The sequence below is a fragment of the Wyeomyia smithii genome, chromosome 3, assembly GCF_029784165.1.
Source record: "Wyeomyia smithii strain HCP4-BCI-WySm-NY-G18 chromosome 3, ASM2978416v1, whole genome shotgun sequence".
Classification (NCBI taxonomy): Eukaryota; Metazoa; Arthropoda; class Insecta; order Diptera; family Culicidae; genus Wyeomyia; species Wyeomyia smithii.
Window position 1 is genome coordinate 252,523,236 of NC_073696.1, and position 23,317 is coordinate 252,546,552.

The following is a 23,317-nucleotide window of genomic DNA, read 5'->3' on the forward strand; positions in this document are numbered from 1 at the left end:
AGTTATGTTCAAATAAGTCATGTAATCTTTGAGATAATAGACTTTCGTTGTTTAATAACAATTTAATACATAATGGTTGCTTAAGTTCGATTATAATCAAATGAAATGGGAACATGTAGGGCTGCCAAAATTTGAAACCACGTGTTCAATCATAATTCATCAGTTAACCCTTAACTAGCCCGCTCATCAGATAATGATAATCGAATCGGTTGTGTAGTTTCTGAGATAATGAAGTTTCGTGATTTTCACAAGTCGGCACGTTACAAATGAAGTTACAGTTCGATTACAGTAAAATTCAATAGGGTCTTCTGAGGCAGCTAGATCATTCATTTGACACCAATTTTGTAGAAATCGGGTCAGCCATCTCTGAGAAAAGTGAGTGAGTCCAAGTAGTCTTCGGAATATGTTCCTTTGCATAGCTGGATTTCACATTTTTAAACATAACAGGCAAAGTAATAGTCCGATTGCAAAACAAATCAATAGGGTCTCATGGGGCAACAAGACCTTCCGTTTGACATTGATTTTATGAACATCGGTTCAGCCATCTCTGAGAAACATGAGTGAGATTAAACAGTCTTCAGAACACGTTTCTCTTCATAACTTTTGAACCACAAGTTTAATCATTATGAAATTCAAAACTTAAGGGTTTTCTAGGTAGCCCGTTCTTTTGAGACCAATTTTGTTCAAATCGGTTGTGTAGTTTCTGAGATATTGATGTTTCATGATTTTCACATTTTTAAACATAACCTCTGAACTAAGAATCCGATTACAATAAAATTCAATAGGGTCTTATGAGGCAACTAGACCTTTCATTTGCAATTAATTTCATGAAAATCGGTCCAGCCATCTCTGAGAAAAGTGAGTGAGAATAAAAATCTGCACATACACACACACACATACACACACACATACAGAAAATGCTCAGCTCGTCGAGCTGAGTCGAGTGATATATGCCATGCGGCCCTTTGGAGCACTTTTATACTTTCGGTTTTGCAAGTGATTGCTATACCTTTCTAGGAGAAAGGCAATAAGGACTTAAGCATGGGTTTATTCTCAGGCTCCCCACCAGTTACCCTTCCTTTACGCTGAAATCTACAATACCTTTGCGTGACTTCCTCTTAACAAAAAAATAAGTCCCTCTTATCAATAAAACTGGCCAGAAGGACGCACGACGAAACTTCTCCAGGGAATTATAATTTGGCAAGAGGAACGAGTATCGGTATAGTAGAACAGTAAGCGTGTAAGGAAGAGTATCACATTACACACAAGCACTGATGAACAATAATAATAAGCATGCCTGGTATTGCTATTAACAGAAGTGCGGGATACAGCAGACACCCGTGCATATCTCACAATAGATCTACGATTCTGGTCGCAGTGAGGAAGTCCATACAGGAAAAAAAACAAAAAATGAAACAATTTTGCTGAAGACATTTAATATAAAATCAATTTTTCACAGACAAATATAAAACGACTACAATTTTCGAAATCTCGGTTAAATTATGTCAGCGTTCCGAGTTTCGGTATTTTAGTTTACTGAACTTGTTTTGCGGATTTTTTCGGTATACAAATTTACAGTATTCCGGTAAACACGTTCGGTTTCCGGTTACTCAGTATTTTTTTTACGAAACAACGGTAAACTAAAAAAATTTCAAGTAGTTCGGTATTTTACTTTACCGAGCAATCATTGTGCAGTTAAGTGTGTAAACCGTCAAATAGTGTACCGTAAACTGGGGTGACTTTGATCACTTTTTTTTGTATCTTAAATATTTTCAGAATATACTGAAAACAATATTGTTTGATATTTTTAAAATATGGCAAATATGGCATGCATTGAGAAAATTTAGTCACTAGCTCAAAAGTTTAGCAACAATTTTGCTGTTTTTATATATGCTCTAAAAATTTTACACCAATCATCATTCCGGGGTGACTTTGATCACTTCATTGTTTTGATGAATTTTGAGTAACACTTTGCTACTTTCACTAAATTGAACAGCCTAAAACGACTTAAACGAGTTTATAAATATGGAAAGCAATTTGGGGGCCATTCACATTTTACGTGAACAGTTTATGTTGGCGAATGTCCAAGATTCATACAAAATTTTTAGAATACATATGAATGATTATCTACTGAGAGGAAAGGTGGTCTAAAATCATCAAAAACTAGCCCACTGAGATTATGACTTATGAAATTGTCCAAAGTTGGATGTTACTTCACGTCTTGGGTTTTTTTTAATAAGAATATGTAATAATATGTAATACGCTGTGGAGAATATTGAGACCCAACATTGCCTTCGGGGAAAAACTTGCAAAACTAACAATAAAATGTATTGTTATAAAATTTGTTCATCTTCAGAACTAATCTGGGAACAAAATAAAAAAACTTTATATATTGCAGCTTGTTGTTTTGAATCTGCTTAAACCGATTGTTTGTATGCAACAAAAATCGCCAAAAATACACTTTATTTTCATTTATTATTTTAGCATGAAAAACACTTTTTAAATAGCAGGAAATGCATGAATAGTACACACTCAATCAGATAATAAATGTTCGGTAATTATTATTACAATTTCGATCGGTAAGTTTGAGAAAATACAGAGTAGTTTGTAAAATTGATATAACTCTACATATTTTCTGTATTCAGCAAATGATTTTACTGAATACTGCAATATTTTCTACTGAACTGTTCGGTAAAATAAACTTTTACCGAATATTGGTAAAAAACTACTGGACCAACTATAGTGCTGTCAATTTTTTTCTATTCGTTGTTCTCGTTCTGGTTGTCAAGTCACATTCTCGGTTCCGTTTGAAGACTAAGTTCCTACGAAAAAATGGAGGACTTTCTTCAACAACTTCGTAAGTATATAATAACAAAATTTGTAAATATTTTAGGCATCAAACCATCACATAATTTGCCCCTACTTCCAAGCATCTGTTGCATGCTATGTAAATAGTTTACACCGCCTTGTTAATGGACACACCCGGAAGATCTTCGGCGGCTTTGAGCACAACTGGCATGAAGGTTAATTGATTTTCACCTTGACAAATTCGGTGCGGCGAGCGTCGATTTTTGATTTTTTTTACATCATATTTCTGGTTCACTTAAAATAAAGTGAGCAAATAACAATTATCACAGATCTTTCGGTATTGTCTTACACAACTTACAGATTTGATCGGTGGTTTTGGCAACTAATTGCATTTGCAGTTTTCACAATTTAAGTCGGTAATAATGACAGAAAGCAACAAAAATTTGATTACTGATCGATCGGTAGTGGTTTATATTACCGAACGTTTTACCGAGCGCTCAGCTGTTGAAAAGTCGGTGAAAAAAAGGCGAATTCGGTGATTTAATATAAGTGTGTAGCAATGCAGACATATATCCACACAATCAGTGAAGATTACGACAAATCCCAAGCACTACGAGCGCTTTTTTACCACATTTTCAAAAAAGAGGTACAGTGATCAAAGTCACCCCGGTGATCAAAGTCACCCCAGTTTACGGTACTGATTTAAAACAGTCTACCACCGGCTTAGAATTTTTATATTTCACCAAAGAATTTTATGTTAAATATTTTATAAGTTTAATAAGTTTGTCAAATAATTATCTTTGTCCGAAATTTGTCAAAATTTATCTGTCTAAAAGTGACAAACATTTGACGATTGGTTAAAAAGTGTACTACAACCTTTAAATCATGACTTGTTAACATATTACAAATGGACTCTTTTCACATGTTTGGCGAGATAAGACATAATTTTAAATTCTGTTCAGCCAGATTAAGATCGCGATTCAGTATAATTGACCTTATTATCGTTTCAGTGTATACAGTTTACACAAAACATCATTGGCAACCCTGGCGACCACATCAATATTATAAAAATTGGCCCTGGCGACTCTGTTGATATTGGTTTGGTTTTTACTTGCGAAAGTGAAGGAAGGAAATATTTTTGCTTTTGTTTTCACACATAAATTGACAATTGCATATGAAAATTCGCGTATGTGCGAACAGCCTTAAAAATCTCTTTTACTTGTGTCAGGGCCAATTGCTGGTTCTCTTTCCTTTCGTCATTCGCCGGAGCACAAGTTTCGCATTGTGGCAAAAGTTTTTCATTCACCAGAATTGCTGCAAAAATAAATAGTTTTTTGGTCCGAAAACTAGAGTAATTGGTACTTAAAAGTGCTTCGTTCCTTAGAAATTAGTACAGAGACAGTAAAAATAACGCAAAGTGTGGAACCGTCCTGAAAACAAAAAACATGGAAAACCTAACCATTAGTGAGTATTATTCATCCTTTTAAGTAACTTTGGTTTTTTTAAACAAGGCGGCCCTCTAGATTTGTAATAAAGTAAACTCACAGTTGTGCGTAACTTTATCATATTACCGTACAACATAATTTCTCTTTTATATTTTCTGCTACGCTGCGAAATTCCATAAATGGATTGCGTCAGCCTAGCTATCACTGTTTATTGATCGAGGGACAATCACAATGAAACTATTCATTCTTAACATAAACACTCTTCAATACTTTCGTTTTATCTATGCCAGAGGAACTGTACACCTCGGAGAAGCGCGGCAACGACGAGAGCGGCGATGGAACCGCTGAGAAACCATTCAAAACGATCCTGCGAGCGATGAAGCACGCCGGTAAGGAACCCTTTCCAACGATCTACGTAGATGCAAAGGACGTCAAGGCGGAATCACCGTACGATGTGGCGGCAAAGTCACAGCTGAAAAAAATCCAGAAACAATGGGTCCGGGATGGATTCAAGAGCGCCGATAAGGAGAAGCGTGAGGAGGAAGATGCGAAAAAACGCGAGTCAAATCTTGAGGAAGCGAAGAAAGTTATCATCCAGGAGGATCCCAGCTGGCCAGCTGCGAAGGCAATTAAAATTATTCACGGACAAGAAAACCGAGGAGTTCGGGTGAAGATCTACGGTTGGGTTCATCGCTTGCGTCGGCAGGGAAAAGGTTTGATGTTTATCACGCTACGTGACGGAACTGGTTTTCTGCAGACCGTTCTGAGTGACGTTCTGTGTCAGACTTACAATGCACTGGTTCTTTCGACCGAATCGTCGGTTAGACTTTTCGGTGTGCTTAAAGAGGTTCCTAAGGGAAAAACAGCTCCTGGGGGACATGAGCTACATGTTGATTATTGGGAGCTGATAGGACTGGCCCCACCCGGCGGTGCGGATTCGATCTTGAACGAAGAGGCTCATCCGGATGTCCAGCTGGATAACAGACATATTATGATTCGAGGAGAAAACACTTCCAAAATTTTGAAGATGAGGGATGTCATTATGATGGCATTCCGTGCGCATTATCATGATAGGGGATACACTGAGGTGACACCGCCAACAATGGTGCAAACGCAGGTTGAGGGAGGTTCAACACTGTTCAAAATGGATTACTTTGGGTGAGTAGAAAAAGTGATTAGTTGTGATCATATGAGGTTTTATTCTAAAATATTTTTTTTTAGCCAGGAAGCATTTTTGACTCAAAGCTCTCAGCTTTACTTGGAAACTTGTATACCATCGCTGGGTGATGTTTATTGTATTGCGCAAAGTTATCGGGCTGAGCAAAGCCGAACCCGTCGTCATCTCGCAGAGTACAGCCACGTAGAGGCTGAATGTCCATTCATTACGTTTGACGAATTGCTGGACCGCTTGGAGGATCTAGTGGTGGATGTTGTCGATCGAGTCTTGAAATCACCGTGGGGTTACTTGGTAAAGGAACTCAACCCGAACTTCGTTCCTCCAAAGCGACCATTCCGTCGTATGAACTATGCTGATGCAATTGTTTGGTTGAAGGAAAACAACGTCACCAAGGACGACGGAAGTTTCTACGAGTTTGGAGAAGATATTCCGGAAGCGCCGGAGCGTAAAATGACGGACACTATTAATGAGCCAATAATGCTGTGTCGGTTCCCAGCGGAGATCAAATCATTCTACATGGCGAAATGCCCGGAGGATCGTCGGTTGACCGAAAGTGTTGACGTTTTGTTACCAAACGTGGGCGAAATTGTCGGCGGTTCGATGAGGTCCTGGGATCATGAAGAGCTGATGGAAGGCTACAAACGTGAGGGAATCGATCCGAAACCTTACTACTGGTACATCGATCAACGGGTGTATGGTTCCCAGCCTCACGGTGGATACGGTTTGGGGTTGGAACGGTTCATGTGCTGGCTGCTCAACCGTTATCATATTCGTGAAGTATGTCTCTATCCCAGATTCTTGGATAGATGCACCCCCTAAACACTCGTATTGTGTTGTTGGTATTTTAATCTCGTCAGCGTACAGAATTATTACATTTATCTATCGTAAATCGCATTTAAAGCATAATAAAGCTTCGCGCTATGCATAATAATGTAAAAAGGAGTATTATTTAAAATAGCGTTTATCTCTCACAGTTGCGATGTTTTTCCTATTTCAACTAATACATGAAAATCGACTGCTATGGGCCATTGCAAATTTGATTGAATAGTGCGAATTCAATGCAACTCCAAACAGATGTTTTTATAGCGTAACACACTAATCAATTTGAAGAATTGATTAAAATGTCCGCTTCAATTCTATTTCATTCAGAAACTGATCGAATTTCTGTTCAAATTTTAATCGAACATGTGCTTTTAGAAGGCGGGAGAATATCGATAATGTCAAAAATCGATATAATATAAACAACCCTAGTTCCATTTGTTTACCTCTGTTTACAGTCTGTTGCGAAAGAAAGTTGAACGCCGTGATATTTATTTATACATGATTTTTAAGTGTTTCCGCCCCGAAAGTTACAACAACGGTCTCTAAATCAATGGCAGCTTCGGGGAGTGATCCTGCAGGGAGAAATGTCGTGCGGGCGCCAAAACCCACTCCAACGATGGCCTTCAGTAGCAGTTTTGTGTTCATCTACGATATTCCATGGACGGAAAAGAAGCGACTTTCGCACCTATTGGACAAGGATGGAAAGTGGGTTGGATTAGCCCTAAGGCAAATGGGTTACGAAGCGCAAAACGTAGAGGTTAGTAAAGAAACGTACGGAACCATGAAGTTATGACTAATGCGCAAAATCCCAGGACATCAGACGATGCACGTCTCGTTCGGGGAAATCACCTTCCGAGCAGCTGCTTACTAAATGGGGCAACATGAATCACACGATTACGGAACTGTTCGTTGTGCTTGCGAGGTTGTTATTAAGTAAGATTTTTTTTCACAAACAAATCTAGAAATCTTTATTTCCAGGGAAAATCATTTCGCAGCAATGGAAACTATCAAACGATTCGTAGATCCAAAATATCACTTTTTAATTAAAAAAGTAGATGAAGATGATCTGCAAAAGCCAGTAAATGGTCCGCCAATTCAACAGAGTATACCGGCAGAGTACACGACCGACAGAAACGCAGAAAGTGCCCAACAGAGGGGTGGGTTTGCTCAACAACCAATCGTTACGCCTGAGCAACTTCCGCCGGTTGAACCGGTAGCAGCGCCCATTCCGCCGGTTGCTTTACCCGTTCGTTCACCCTCCGATAATCTAGCTGCTATCGTCGGAGGATTACCGCAGTTCAGCTATGAGGAACTTCGGGATGCTACCAGCAACTGGAGTCCGGCAAACGAGCTCGGCAAAGGAGGATTTGGAATTGTGTACAAGGGATACTTCAAGCACACGTTTGTGGCGATTAAGAAGATCAAAGGAATCAACACGGAATCTGCCCGGACGGAGTTACGACAAAGCTTTAACGAGCTGAAATATTTAAATTCATGCCGACATGAGAACGTGGTGCCATTGTTTGGGTGTAGTTTTGAGTGTAAAGTTTCGCATCAAATATATTTGGGATAGTTTAAATTAATAATCATAATTTTGCAGTTGGAGAGCCGTGCCTTGTGTATCAATACATGCCAGGGGGTTCCTTAGATAATCGGCTGTTCCCAAAGAGTAGCAGCATTAAACCTCTTTCTATATTGGACCGAGTGAAAATCGCTAAAGGAACCGCCAGGTAAGCCGATCAGTTCGTGGGAGGTTTACTAACTATGGCCAGATAGCAAAATGCTCCGCAGCGTGGTACCGGTTGCGATACCAGAAACGCTCCTCCATCCGGCGAGCGCTGGAATAGCTCGGCCCGTCTGCTTGCGCCTCCGGAGGGAGATCCCGTGAGGTTTTCATAAATCGGCTTGGCGGTTGCTTCTGCCGTCATCTCCGTTCCAAAGTGTGCCTGAGAAAGTTAGACTCTGAAGTGGTTGTTGGTTTTTAGTGAGGTGTGGTCATTACCATCAAATGGGAGGCATTCAAGACGTACCCGTCCTCTGGTCTTTGATCGAACGGTGGCAACAGCGTTCCGTCTTCGCAGTTTCGTGCGAGATAGAACAGAAAATCATTTCTTAGCCGGACTTCTTCGAGCGATTGGTTTGTTCGGTGCAGCTTATGGATCCAAGCTTCCACGATACGACGCTGCTCTGCAGAAAACTTGCGCATGGCAGTACGAGTTTCGTGCAGCTGATAATTGAAGTCATAGTTTAATTCTTTCAGTAATTCGTCCAACGATCCGGTCATTTTGCTAACTGTGATTGAAATCGACGTAACCTAAGGTTGCAGCGTTTACTTCGATCGTTGCAACTATTGTGGGGGTGAGCTTATGTAATTTACAAGTTTTCGGAGAAGTATTTTGAAATGTTCTTTGGCATATTTGAGTACCTATATTTGGTAAAATTATGTTTGAGAGTATCAAAGTAAGACTAACAACATTGATTCACAAGACAGCAAGCTCATGCCTTTGATAAATCATCAATATAAAGTACCACGCAGGGCAGGGAACTGTGATACCGTGTTTAAATTATTGAGAACAAGCGAAGGTTCAGGATCAGAAATTAAACTCCTCGGACTGAGTTATGCTCAGTCCTATTTATTATTCATTTTTTCAATATGTGTGCGTGTTACGAAAGTGTGTAATACAAACAGGTAATATTATTTGAGGGGGAGTTCGAAAGAGGTGTTGACTTTTGCTAAGCCTTTTTGATAGATATAACAATCAAGACTCCAACAATGGTCACCAAAATTCACAAAAATGGTTAAAAATCTATAATCTTTCAATTTTTCCACTTTTGAGCTCTAGGGAAAATCCTGTGTTTAGCAGTGTAATCAATTCGTCATTAAATGTTACAGAGGCCTTCAGTATCTGCACACATTCACCCAAAAACCGATCATTCACGGTGACATTAAACCAGGCAACATTCTGCTAGACAACGCAAACGAACCGAAGATCGGAGACTTCGGTCTAACGCGGGAGTTGGCCGTGAGTGATTCCAGCATGAAGGTGTCCCGCGTTTACGGCACACGACCGTACATTCCGCGCGAGTTCATCACCCAGCGGCAGCTCAGCACCAAGGTAGACAGCTTCAGCTACGGGTTGGTGCTGTACGAAATCATCACCGGACAGCGGGTGTACGATGACAAGCGGCCTCCGCCTAAGCATCTGAAGGATATCGTTCTGCAGGCGGCACAGTCTGGACAGGACATCCGTCAGCTGCTGGATCGATCCCTTTCGGTGGATGACGTGTTCACGCTAAAATGCTGCACCGTGTTGCTGAAGGCAGGCTTCTCCTGTACCGCCGATGATCCTGACAAACGGTTCGAGATGGTTGTAGTGTATAAGTATCTGGTGGAGCATCTGAGTGAATGAGCCGTGCAATCTACTTCGCCATTTCGATATTCTTAATGCTTAGGAAAGATATAAAACTCAGGGTAGGGTTTATTGACGTTTTTATCACATGTGTTAATGTTAGTCATAGTTTATATTGTTACCTGCTGAAAAATTTTGATATGTACAACGCTTTAGTAAATCGATTTATATAAGTTAACGTGATCAGAAAAAAAGTTTCAAATGTTCGGAAAAAACTGCCCGAAATCCTGAGCAGGAGCATTATTAGCCTTCATAGCAACTGATTTGTACTCAAAGATGGATTAGAACAAATTGAAGGATGCTGTTCTCGAACGAATGAACTAAATAAAGGTACATTCGATCATTCGTATTGACTCATAAGAAAATGGGAATGCTACTGCAATTCGTGTGAATATTTATAAGAAAAAGAGCTATTGATATCAGAGTAATTTTTCAAAACTGCACATTTAGAAATGACACCGAGTAGGGAACAAGGATAGTAGAAGAGAGTGAGAGAGATAAAGATAGACTACAAAAGAGAGAGCGAAGGAAAAGCAATAAAAGTCAACCATATGATAAATATTCAGTGAGAAGGGCGTTTGATAATGGTGGGCGAAAATCCAGAAAATGGATGAACAAGACACTATACCACGTGATGATTTTTTCGTTCAGAAAAATAACGGTTATTTTGAAAAATTTGTTTAGTATCCTGAACAGCTCCCGTAAAGGCTTCGTGCCGCAAGCCGATATGTGCAGGAGCTTGGACGGCAACCTCCTCACTGACGAGTGTGAGGTGATCGAAAGGTGGAGGCAGCACTTCGACGAGCATCTAAACGGCGATGCAGTAGAGCGCGAGGGCGGTATGGCAGAAGACATCAGAATTCCAGCCCCCGATCTTCTGGAGGTGGAGGAGGAGATTGGTCGGCTGAAAAACAAGAAAGCTGCTGGAGTGGACCAACTTCCCAGCGAGCTATTGAAATACGGTGGAGAAACACTGGCTAGAGCCGTGCACTGGGTCATTGTCAAGGTTTGGGAGGAAAAACGAGTACCGGAGGAGTGGATGGAGGGTATTGTGTGTCCCATCTACAAATAGGGCGACAAACTGGAGTGCTGCAATTATCGGGCAATCACTCTGTTGAACGCCGCCTACAAGGTACTCTTCCAAATACTTTGCCGTCGACTATCGCCATTTGCGAAGCAGTTCGTGGGGCATTACCAGGCGGGATTTATGGGTGCCCGCGCCACCACGGATCAGATATTCGCGGTTCGGCAGGTTATGCAGAAATGCCGCGAATGTAACGTGCCCACACATCATTTATTCATCGATTTCAAATCGGCGTACGACACAATCGATCGGGACAAGCTATGGAAAATTATGCACGACTACGGTTTTCCGGACAAACTGACGCGGTTGGTCAAAGCGACGATGGATCGAGTGATGTGTGTAGTTCGTGTTTCGGGGGCACTCTCGAGCCCCCTCGAAACCCGAAGAGGGCTGAGGCAAGGTGATGGTCTCTCGTGCCTACTGTTCAACATTGCCCTGGAAGGTGTCATTAGAAGAGCGGGGATTAACACGAGTGGTACGATTATCCAAAAGTCGGTCAACTGTTTGGTTTCGCCGACGATATCGACATTGTGGCTCGGACCTTTGTGAAGATGGCGGATACGTACTTCGGATTAAAGGCTGAAGCCAAAAAGATTGGACTGGTCATCAATGCATCGAAGACGAAGTACATGAAAGGAAGGGGTTCACGAGAAGACAGTAACAGTATCAGTAACCTCCCACCTCGAGTTCAAATTGGTGGTGATGAAATCGAGGTGGTCGATGAGTTCGTGTACCTGGGCTCACTGGTAACTGCCGACAACGATACCAGCAGAGAAATTCAACGGCGCATTATGGCAGGAAATCGTGCATACTTTGGTCTCCGGAGGACGCTTCGATCGAGTAGAATTCGCCGCCGCACCAAGTTAACCATCCACAAGACGCTGATCAGACCGGTAGTCCTCTACGGGCATGAGACATGGACTATGCTTGTGGAGGACCAACGCGCGCTTGCGGTGTTCGAGCGGAAGGTGCTGCGTACCATTTTCGGTGGACTGCAGATGGAAAACGGAGTGTGGAGAAGGCGAATGAACCACGAATTGCAGGAGCTGCTTGGGGAGCCATCTATCGTCCACACCGCTAAGATAGGCAGGCTGCGGTGGGCTGGGCATGTTGTAAGGATGTCAGACGACAGCCCGGTAGAGATGGTTCTTGAAACCAATCCGTCAGAGACGACACGGAGAGGTGCCCAGCGGGCAAGGTGGATCGATCAGGTGGAAGACGACCTGTGGACCCTACGCAGACTGCAGAGCTGGCGAACTGCAGCCATGGACCGAGTGAAATGGAGACGACTCTTACGTACAGCAAAGGCCACACCACGGCTTGGGACTGTTTGGTAAGGTAAGTTGTTTAGTATCCAGTAATGCCACTGATGTCGCTAAAACAAAGCCAAAAACAGTTTCTACGAAAATTATAACGAATTTCTTCATTCCAGCAGATCACCTCGTTTTGACCTAGATCCAACTGCTGTCAAAACCCTTCTTCATTCGCTTGATGTTGACCCAGTTTGACCTGGCGTGCTTCCCGAAGCGCGCCGTAAAATTTGTTATTTTCAATCCACCACCTCAGTGTCACAGAGAACAGACGTTTGGATCAAAACATTATCAACAAAAACACACAATGAAAGAAAAAAAAGGCTTCGAATGGTGAGGTTGACAACCTGAAAGGAGCGTAAAACATAGTTCCGGCCCTCACAAGTTTCTATCTCACACCTCCTCCAGTCATATGTTTACACTAGACTGCCGGTTCAAACATGGACACAACTGGTTGGTGTTGTCATCCGACAATAGCTGAGTAAGAAGGTGCGACGCGATTATTGGCGCGTAAACCATACTCCGGCGGTAGAGGAAATGCTTCGCCAACCCGAGTGTCTGTTTACCAAGTGGTGCGACTCAAAACAGCTCACGATCTCCATGTTAGGAGCGGCTGATCAACGTCCTGGTGTTAGCGTGGGACTCTAAAACGTGCACTGTGCAGATGAAGAAAGACCCTATGACGAGAAGGAAGTGTTCATGGTAGTCCGAAGTACCCTTTTTCCCCGCAAAGATATTCACGAATCCATCTGAAGATAACCCGAGCAACAAACAGAGAATCAAATCAACCATGTTCTAATAGACGGCAGGTTCTTTTCCGACATCAGCTGCATTCGCACTTACCGCAGTCTGAAAATAGATTCGGACTACTACCTAGTAGCTGTGTGCATGCGCTCAAAACTATCGACGGTGTATAACACCCGCCGAAGTCGAACGCCGCGACCAAACATTGAGCAACTGCGGGACGCCGAGGCTGCACAGGAACACGCGCAGCAGCTGGAGGCAGAGCTACCCACATAAGAGCAGCTTGGCGCAGCTACTCTTGAAGATGGCTGGGGGAGCATCCGATCAGCCATAGGTAGCACTGCTTTAGCGCTACTAGATACAAGGACTCCAAATCATAGAAATGACGCGAAAACAGTAATTTGAGGGGAAGAACGCAGCCAAATTTCAGTCCTTCGAAGGAAGAAGCGCCAGCAAGAAGACGGAAATGGCGTAGCAATGGAAGAGCTGTACCAAGCTAACGACACTCGAAAGTTCTACGGGAAGCTGAACTGCTCCCATAAAGGCTACGTGCCGCAAGCCGATATGTACAGGAGCTTGGACGGCTTGAATCCAAAGGTGGAAGCAGCATTCGGATGAGCATCTGAACGACGATGCAGTAGAGCGCGAGGACGATATGGCAACTGATCTTGGTGCACGAGCAGAAGACAAAAGGATACCAGCCCCCGATTTCCTGGAGGTGGAGGAGGAGATTGGCCGGCTGAAAAACGATAAAGCTGCTGGAGTTGACCAATTTCCTAGCGAGCTGTTAAAACACGGTGGAGAAACAGTGGCTACAGCCGTGCACTGGATCATTGTCAGGATTTGGGAGGAAAAACGAGTACCAGAGAAGTGGATGGAGGACAGTGTGCCCCATCTACAAAAAAAGTGCGACAAGTTGAATTGCTGCAACTACCGTGCAATCACTCTGCTGAGCGCCGCCTACAAGGTACTCTTTCAAATTCTGTGCCGTCGACTATCATCGTTTGCGAGGGAGTTCGTGGGACAATACCAAGCAGTATTTATGGGTGCCCGCGCCACCACGGACCAAATATTCGCGGTGCGGCCGGTCCTACAGAAGTGCCGTGAATATAATGTGCCCACACATCATTCGTTTATCGATTCTACGGCGACACAATCGATCGAGATCAGCTATGGCAGATAATGCATGATTACGGTTTCCCGAATAAACTGACACGGTTGGGTAAGTCGACGATGAATCGGGTGATGTGCGTAGTTCGAGTTTCGGGGACATAGCTCGTGGAGGACCAACGCGACCTTGGGGTTTTCGAACGGAAAGTGCTGCGTACCATCTGTGGTGGAGTGCAGATGGACTCATCGTTCATACGGCGATGATCGGGAGACTACGGTGGGCTGGGCATGTCGTAAGAATGTCGGACGAAAACCCGGTGAAAATGGTTCTTGAGAACGACACGACTGGAACGACGGGGCGCGCAGCGAGCAAGGTGGCACGATCAAGTAGAAGATGACCTGCGGGGCCTCTCCGTAAACGACTAGGCTGGCAAACTGCAGCCATGGACCGAATTGAATGAAGACGACTTTTTCGAACTGCAAGGGCAACTTCGGCCTGGAGCTGACTGGTACGTATGGGTCGTATTGAAACGTGTATGTCTTCTTAGATTGAGCTTAATTCTAATTAAAAGATTTAAATTCTTCACTTTTAACCGGGCTCAAGGGAGCACTGATTGATTCAGTTCCATTCTGTTCGGTTCGCAGTAACTTCTGTGGAACACAGGTGTCAAGTTTCATATTGACTTGGTTTGCAAGCAAATCTAGTTTCGCATTGACTTGAGAAAGAAGTGCAATAGATCTGTTACCAACAAGTTTACATTCTTCAATCTTATTACAGTTCCTTTCTTTGCATAGATCCGGCGTCATAGAAGATTCATCGTTAACTGGAGGCTGATTCAATAATAATGTATGTGGCAGACCAGAAAAATCATTTTCACTCATATTCGACTCCAACAGCGAAGAACTATTGTATCGCATATCAATCTTATGGTTAGGTTGCGCAAAATCTGGAGGCTCTGCGACTTCTGCGTATTTGTTCCAAGATTTGAGTTCCGGAGATGGTACAGGCTTTGTTTGCTGGATCTGGTTGAAAAGTTCAGTAGCTGTTAAAACTTTTCTCAGACTTTTCATGTTTGCATATTCGTCGGTATCCGAATTCGCCTCCATTATCATTAATTCCCGGAACACCCAAAGCAATTACAAATTGTATGTAGTAAGTGTGACACTTTTGAACTGATGTTTGCTTACCTCAAAATAGTTTTCATATTTTGTCCTCTATATTTTGCACCTAAAAGCACGCAGCACCTTTGTATCCGGTTTTATACTGGGATTTTTCTTGGTTTTCTCAAGTAGGTGATAACCCGCAACGCCTTGCGGCCAGTAATACAAATCATCACCATCAGTATTATGTGATTCCTTTTTTTCATTGGATTTCCATCCGTTTTTAACAATCCATAGAGAGATAACACAGATAAAAGAGTGTGTCATTTTCGGTCGTTTGAATAATGCAGTAGTTGTTCATTTTTTCTGTAACATATAAACGTAGAGACTATTGTAAGCGATATGATTACCTGCATCTGTACCTTTTTTTTCGATCGAATAAATTATCTGCCAAGAAACAAAACAAGCAACATCAACCGATCGACAACACAAACTAGAGGGGATTCAAAGAAAAAATGTCAACACTGTGTGCGGTGCGGAATAACGATCGATATCGAATAACCATCGATAACATTCAATGTTCTACAATGAAAGTCCGGAAAACGTATTGTGATGAAATCGTCGTAAAGAATATGAATACGATAAAACTGATTTATATTTTTCAAAGCTGCTTTTACATGGTGTTACTAAGAAGTTGAAACATACCCAGCAAACAATTTTATGGAATAACAGCTTATTAAGCTTTCTTTCAACCGAAATTAGTCTAATAGCAGCTTAACAAGCAATTAATCAACAAAATTGTTTGTTGGGATATGATACATGATTCTTTAAACACGGGTATTCTCATCTCATTCTCGTATTTCAGCAGCGGTTGAAATGGCAAAGGCGCAAGAAAAACAAATGTGAAACAAGGTGCTGCAGGCCCGGGCTCGAATTTTATTGAAGGTAATCTTCATCGTATAACATTAAGTTTTCACTGAGAGCAACATTTCGCTAATGTGAAAAACAAACAAACCTGTTGAATTCCAAACGATGTTGAGAAAGAACACTGGCACAAAATAAACCATATGTATTACTTATGAACATTTTTGCATTCGTTCCAGACACCAAATAATTCTAGGTTCTAATTTTTTTGAAGTAGAATACTTCTCTCAGGAAGTTCGGCTACATAGGGATGTAAAATGAAAATCTAAAACCGAAAAAAGTGAAAAAAATGTCCAATTTCAAATGCCAATAAATCGGTTAGCATCCGATGGATTTCCTTCGTTCTTGTAGCAATAGATTGGAAAACCTTCTAAGATTCTTCCCAAAAAAAGATAATTGTAGTTTTATTATTCGCACTATTGTACTATTGATAATAGTCAAGCCTTGTCAAAACGAAAAATTCAACCTCTGATTGGTCGTTATATGATTGCTTCCCAAGCACGGTCGACAGAATCATATACCTTGCAATTGAAAACATGATATTTGGCTTATATAAGAACCTGTTTCAGCCGAAGCCGCTCATAATAGCTCTAGACAGCGACAACAGCAGTCGTCCTTTCTTAGCAGCAGCACTAGCCCTGTGGTTGGTCACCACGTCTCAGGAGCTGCGCGGTTCTTTTCAGCGTGTGTCGCCAGACTGCCATTATTCCCCCCGTGTTGAGGCAGCATGAAGATTGCCATCAGAAAATCCAATTTTGAAAATCAAAATGCCTTTTTCATAGCATAGCATAGCATAGCATATTTGATCGCCCGTGTGTTGCCCGCGATTGACCAGAACCAGCTCAAATTGCACAAAGAACCGTCAAAATGGTGCCTAGGAGTAGCAAGCCATTTTCAGTGTACAATTCCTGGTGATTTTTCTTTTCACTGGTCAATAACGTAGCTGGCCACGCCCAATGCAGATCAATAGAGGAAGGGATATCGGGAGTGTTAGTTTAATACTTGTTGCTACTAGAGACCGAGGAATCCTCTGCATCATCCACAAGTATCAAAGGAAGGAATTAGTGTTAGTGGAAAGGAATTGATCTGGATCCATCGAGGTTGATGGTGCGATCTTTTCTACACAAATTCGCGCCCGATATGGATATTTCTCGGTCTCTGCGCAACCGGCCATCAGAAGACGATATAAATAGAACCGCATCACGATCGCTGTATCGGCATATAGGAGAATCGAAGTTTCTAGGTATCATCGGCAACCAATCGTTAACAGTCTGTATCACACCAAACTTCGCGTTTCATCCCGTGAACTATTAAAATTTACCTCGAAACGAATGAATTTCGTAGAACGCACCGCACGCCGAACGCAAACTACTGGTACCAGCTCAAAGAACCGTTAGAGCGAGTAAAAAAAAAACCCACAAGGCACACCCGAGCATTATACGATGTAATGGTCATTGAGCTCCGAAACCGCTGTATTAAGATAGTTACACTGAGCGCTGTCAAAATAACGTGCGCGAAACTGAGCTGACCCCCCCGAAGTAAACAATAGCGTGCCCACTGCACTCCGGAAACCCCTAGATAAACAAAACTCACCCGGGCCGATGATGCGTTTCACCGGGGCATTTTGGACGACCGCTCCATTTTCTCCTACCGACGCATACGCGACACGACGTTTCGCACAAAAGACACCTACTGAATATAAAAACTGACAAAGTTCCATGCATTCATAGCCCAAAAACTTAAAAAAATGCAAATAAGCATATTAAACAAAACAGAGTTCCAAGTTTATTATTAAAATGCCAAAATAATTGCAATCAAAGTTCAGTTGTCGTGAACTATTTTCACGCCCAAAACGATTTCAACATTATTAAATAAAAGTTACTTATGTATATCAACATTTGTCCAAAAGCTAGGAAAATCATAAAACAAGAACATAGAACTGAATAAAATGTCAACGCCCTGCCAGGACTCACAATTGTAGACGATGCATCAATCGCATGCCGCATTGTCATGCTCGAATGATAAATTTTGAAACTATATTGTAAAACTGCCAATTTTGACCTGTGAGAGTGCACCGTACAATCTGGTTTGTAAATATAAAAAAAAAACTCCACCCGCAACCGAAAAGCAACCACACTTTGTGCACCCAACAGATGACACATTTACACTTCTGGCAAAGTCCTAAACCCGCTAAAAACCACTACACACAGAGCCTATGCATTCTTAAAATGTTTGATACAAAAACTTATACTCATCTGTTTTATTTTGGTTATGCCTATGCCAGCGAAACAAACGCCGACAAGCACAGCGCAACACTAATCTCTTCGCTCTCTCGCCAGATATTATTGTTCTCTTCGCTCACACCGCCATGCATTCCATTTTCGCATGTTAATAACGAACCGCTAGTTAGCGCGACGCACAAAGTAGGCACTCACACTCACGCAACTTAGCTGGCCTTACAATTTTCAATTGCAATTCGAGGAAAAAATACTATTTTCACGCAAAGAACACTGTGTTTTTCAAAAAAACCTTCACTTTTCTCACTTAGACAAAGCATCACAGATCACAACTTGACACTTTTTAACAAGTTTGGCCACTTAATTATCTTATAAATTAATAACTTAAACGGATAGCTTTCGGGGCACGTATTATTAGTTGGCCGTGATGCCAGCCTCCTCGAAAATCAAAATGCCTTTTTCAAGGCAAAAAAACAAGTCATTGAAAGTTAATAATTTTTTGACAACGCAAGCAAGCATTCTGTGTTGGATCCTAGCAATTTAAATCTGTCGCGCCCGTCTAATTCACTGAATGTGGAATAGCTTCCACAGTGCATGTTGTCCGTGTATCTCAATTCCCCCACTGTTAGGGCAGCTCGAAGGTTGCGATCAGCAACCGATTTTGAACCGCAAAATGCCTTTTTCAAGGCAAATAAACAAATAATTGAAGGTTAATAATTTTCTGGCATCAGCACAAGCAGACATTCTGTGCGGGATGGAATCAAATTTTGTTGTAGTTGTCTAAATTTACTTTATTTAGTAAACCCCCCACGGCAGGGGCAGCGCAAAGGCTGCGATCAGCATTACCGACTTTGAACAATAAACTACCCTGTTAGGACGCTTTCACAAAAGCGGTTAGTTCGACTATGCAGAGCTAATATGAAGTCGATTCAATCAATCAGCATGAACAGAATTTCGTCGTCTCCCAGCTGCCAAGTTGCAACATGATGCAACACGCAACAGCGAGCAAACGAAATCGCTTGATGTTACAAACCGCAATAAGATACGGGTTAAAACCGTTGCGTGTGTGAGAGCACCATCGGTGTTTATTCGCTGGATACAAAAATCATATGCGAATTGTCGAATAATTTTTCTGAAGAACATTAGGGAATGGAACAACTGAACTGAAAGGTGTGGCCTATTTCGTAGTGCCCTTCGGCCATGAAAGAGTGTTTCTGGGAAAACTAGCTACATTCATTAGTCGGAAGGTAAGCTGGATGGACCGTCCGGGTTGTGCCTGTGCCTGCCTTCAAATTAAACAAATCACTTGCCCTGTGGTTGGTCACCACGTCTCAGGCCTCTGCCTGAGAACGAACGCCAACGCGAGCGATCGGGAGAGATTTTTGCCGTACATCAGCCGGCACTTCCTCTAATGGAAAAGTTGGATCATTTTGTTCAGAAGAATATTACTCTCGGTAATATTACAAAGATGCGATTGCATTTTATCCGATATGGGATTGAACAATTGTTCTTTTGAGAACAAATAAACCACTTAATTTGAAGAGTTAATCGTTTTGGGTACCAGTAGCAGTATGGTAACAGCCTCAGCGGTAGGTGCAGTCGGTACTTCCATGAGGCGGATGTTATAAGGAAGCAAATGGAAGCGGTACGGCAGCGGCACGGGAAACAGTTCGGGTGTGCTCAGACGAGCGTCATTTTTCGTTGTTGATATTATTCCCCACATGAAACGAAGCGCTTTCGTACGATAGCGGCGGTATTAGCGGTAGATGCATTTGCCAACACTTACTCCAGTAAAGCCGTGTCTAATTTTCAATGTGAAAACACCTTTCTATTGTGTTGGCCGTGCGCATTAGGCCTCTGCCGGGCTAAACGCGAAAAGCGGCGTGTACCGATTCGCCCGGCCGTAGGTTAATGTACAGCCGTAAGTAGAGCTGTGTAAAAGTATTCTACTTCAACCTTGCGGTCGTAGCTTTGCACACAACCCTCCTGTGATTTTTTTTCGTTTGTTTTCTTAACTCACATGTCAGAAAAGAGAAATCTCATGGCTGCTCCAAATCAGCATTAGTGATGCATATCAATGGTTGCCAACCTGCAGCACTTTATCAGCCCGCTATTTCGCCTTTTTAACATTATATCAGATATATACAAGCAATTAGGTCAGCATAAGTTCTTACCCAGAATTCTGTAATCGAATATAGTATTGTCGTAGGACAATGATTTAGTGCTTACTGGTTACTTGGATAGCTGCTTAGATATTTCGTGGTGTTTTTCTTAGGTACAGTAGCTGTTCGCTAACTGGGACGATTTCCAGTTGAAAAGACAACAAACGTCAATGATCAAAACGATCGGGGGGTACGGGATTGGGGAACATTAAAGGGTTATGCTTCTCCTTGTTGGTTTCGCGGTTATCTATCTAGTTTGGGATCTAATAGCAATATAAACAGTAACAACACGAATAGAACTTTCTGCCTGGCGATCGACTTGAAATTTTAAATCTTTTATGAAATTGTCGCGAAGCAGCACTAGCCTGCTGTTCATCGAAACTCCCCTCGTTGTTTACGTTTGAAATGACATCCCAGTTAGCGAGCCGATTTCGATAACTGGGAAGTATTCTTCGCTCAGTTAGCGAACAGTTATAGGGATGGGAAATATCGACTAAAATCGCTATCGATAGTTATCGATAATTTCACAATTCTATCGATAACTATCGATAATTATCGATAGGTTGACAGCTAGAAGCAGATGCAGAAAACAACAAAACGTTGCTTCCGTTGTGGACAGGAACAATATTTGATAGTTTATTCGCACACATCGTTCACACTTATGCAAAATTTCGCCGTTGTCCGTATGAGTTAAAGTGGGCGAAAATGATTATCTTTCAATTTTCTAACAATTTTAAAGAGGATTTCGTGTGAGAGCGAACAAGCATCAAAGTGTCTTTCAACACTAGCAAGGTCAATTTATTGTTTTCAGTTCTGGCATCATTGTGGAGTATGCATGCCACCGCGAGAGAATTATCAATAACTATCGATAACGCTGAAAGCTTAACGATTCTATCGATAGCCGGCAACTATCGATATTATCGATAATTATCGATAGGTTTCCCATCCCTAAACAGTTACTGTACTAGCACATTCGTACGTGAATAGGTCTACTGCCGTATCGATATTTCATCGATATCAGTGCTTAGTTTTTCAGTGATGTGAACACCACATAGCGAAAGCCTTACCACCTACGTTAATAATGACGGTTTCAAGTTTTTATACATCCTTTGAAAATAAGATGAACAGCTGTTCTCTGTGATTCTAGTCTGATGTTCTACAATAGAGTGTGCTCCCATAAGAAAAGAAATTACTGTACAATGCCTTGCTCTAACCGTTTCTATAGCTGTTATACCGGTAATCCCAATTCGACGTCTTTCGACAGTAATACTACCGCTTTCCTTTTACTTTCATTTATTTTCAAGTTCAACTTGCTGCTTGATGGTGAGAATCCATCCATCAATTGCCTCTTGCTCTTTCTTTTTCGCCTCCTTTAGATTTCTTCCTCGAATAATCTTTACAAAATCATCTGCAAATTGTAGTGTTACAGTGTCGTTTGTATCCGTGGTGTGAAGCTCCTTTGTGTAGATGTTGAACAAGGTCTAGGTTTTAATATTTGAATGCAGTTCGATACATTCAGAAACTCTGTAATGATATCGTCGGCTCATATTCCCGCCAAAACCGCAACATCAATTTTTCGTTCATGTAGTTCATGGTTCAATTCAGTTTTGTTTTTTCTTAAGCTTTGTACATTCTTTTGTAATAATTGAAAACTATCCCTGATTAGGTTTGAAATGATTGATCGAAACGTTCTGCATTGAAACCTAGCGATTGTCCAAGATAGTTGAGAATATCCTTTAGAGGTTTTCCCCATTTTGCGAGGAGATAGTCAAGTACAGTTTGTTATACGACACGTTAATTTTACTCTTCAGTTCTTCACGTTTTACTGCCAATTCTTTCATCTTGGCATCTCAATGGTTACGCTGCTCCGAATGCTTCTGCATCGAGATTTTTTCTCCTTCGTTGTTGTTAAAGGTTCTAACTAGATTTTAACGAAGAACAACTTCCGAAACTATATTCTCAGCCGGTAATAAATAAAACGCAGTCTCCGGTCATAAGCGAATATAATTTACTTAAAATATGTATCATGATGACAAATAATAATACTGTTAGATTTAGCTTAATATAGGTTAACTTTTAGATTTTTTCATTACTCACGTTTTGTGTTTTTTATATAAATTCTACGTGAATATTTGCCTCAATGATTACTATATAATAAGTGACTGTAAAGTATGGTAATTCAACTCATAAACGCTGAAGTAGAAAAGTAGAAAGCTGGATCGATGCGATGTTAACCTTGTTTTAACAATTATTATTAGAGATTATAACATTAAGTTTTCATTTAGATTTTAGCTTACTTATTTATTCAACTTTTAATTCTGGTACTCAAAAACAATTCTTCTTAACACTTCACTTAGCATTAGATGGTAATAATTTTAATAATATTTTAATACGAAATCAGCACTGTCATACGTCGCTCTGCTGTCAGGTCCAGCAGCATACTATAACCTATGTTCTTCATAGGAGGTGCGCACAGGCCGTCGTGGCCAACAGTTGTCCTTTTTTCTTTTCTCGTTTCGGACTAACTCTTACTTCCTCTCACATATAGCTTTTCTACTTCATCCTCTTTTATGTGACCTCGTTGCACATAACGACTCATGTTGACAAAACAGATTTTGACGTACTGATGTAGCTTATTACTACGGAAAACGACATCATCGAAACTTCTTACCATCTTTCGTTGTTTGCATCATACGAAAAACCTCGTCCACTTCTAGGTTTGTCTCCATTCCGTTGATCGTTTCTTCTACCTCGATGTCCAACGTAATATTGGAAATAACTCCCTTCACTGTTATGAAGCTTCTCTGGATAAATGCCACCTATCACTAAAATTTTTGGATTTTGAGTTTCAAATAGTTTGCTTCCTGCCACTCAGGTATGTATACCAATACTCTGGCACCGCCAACTTTCTTGATGTCGAGAACATATTTGGCGAATCCATTCTGTTTCAGTACTACTTCAATTGATATTTCGTTGATGCCCA

General features: G+C 41.5%; 3 protein-coding genes across 3 annotated transcripts; 2 read left to right on the forward strand and 1 right to left on the reverse strand.

Annotated features, from left to right (window-relative positions):
• Positions 1-4,038: 4,038 nt before the first annotated feature.
• LOC129731759 (asparagine--tRNA ligase, cytoplasmic) lies at positions 4,039-6,369 on the forward strand. The gene is made up of 3 exons (XM_055692005.1): positions 4,039-4,272; positions 4,544-5,411; positions 5,475-6,369. The coding sequence occupies exons 1-3, from the start codon at positions 4,254-4,256 to the stop codon at positions 6,247-6,249; spliced, it is 1,662 nt and encodes a 553-aa protein (XP_055547980.1). The 5' UTR covers positions 4,039-4,253; the 3' UTR covers positions 6,250-6,369.
• Positions 6,370-6,700: 331 nt separating this feature from the next.
• LOC129731760 (serine/threonine-protein kinase pelle-like) lies at positions 6,701-10,066 on the forward strand. Its single transcript, XM_055692006.1, has 5 exons — positions 6,701-7,009; positions 7,065-7,174; positions 7,231-7,793; positions 7,853-7,982; positions 9,146-10,066. The coding sequence occupies exons 1-5, from the start codon at positions 6,803-6,805 to the stop codon at positions 9,660-9,662; spliced, it is 1,527 nt and encodes a 508-aa protein (XP_055547981.1). The 5' UTR covers positions 6,701-6,802; the 3' UTR covers positions 9,663-10,066.
• LOC129731765 (uncharacterized) lies at positions 7,784-8,598 on the reverse strand. The gene is made up of 2 exons (XM_055692014.1): positions 8,255-8,598; positions 7,784-8,198 (listed from the first exon to the last, which is right to left on the reverse strand). The coding sequence occupies exons 1-2, from the start codon at positions 8,534-8,536 to the stop codon at positions 7,992-7,994; spliced, it is 489 nt and encodes a 162-aa protein (XP_055547989.1). The 5' UTR covers positions 8,537-8,598; the 3' UTR covers positions 7,784-7,991.
• Positions 10,067-23,317: the final 13,251 nt, after the last annotated feature.

What these genes read in the sequence shown, in the direction of transcription:
- LOC129731759 (XM_055692005.1), top strand. An exon ending in TTCAAAATGGATTACTTTGG is followed by an intron (nt 5,412 to 5,474) that starts GTGAGTAGAAAA and finishes ATTTTTTTTTAG; the next exon opens with CCAGGAAGCATTTTTGACTC.
- LOC129731760 (XM_055692006.1), top strand. Translation starts at nt 6,803, where the DNA reads ATGGCAGCTTCGGGGAGTGATCCTGCAGGGAGAAATGTCGTGCGGGCG. An exon ending in ACGAAGCGCAAAACGTAGAG is followed by an intron (nt 7,010 to 7,064) that starts GTTAGTAAAGAA and finishes GCAAAATCCCAG; the next exon opens with GACATCAGACGATGCACGTC. An exon ending in CTGTTCGTTGTGCTTGCGAG is followed by an intron (nt 7,175 to 7,230) that starts GTTGTTATTAAG and finishes CTTTATTTCCAG; the next exon opens with GGAAAATCATTTCGCAGCAA.
- LOC129731765 (XM_055692014.1), bottom strand. Translation starts at nt 8,536, where the DNA reads ATGACCGGATCGTTGGACGAATTACTGAAAGAATTAAACTATGACTTC. An exon ending in TGAATGCCTCCCATTTGATG is followed by an intron (nt 8,199 to 8,254) that starts GTAATGACCACA and finishes TAACTTTCTCAG; the next exon opens with GCACACTTTGGAACGGAGAT.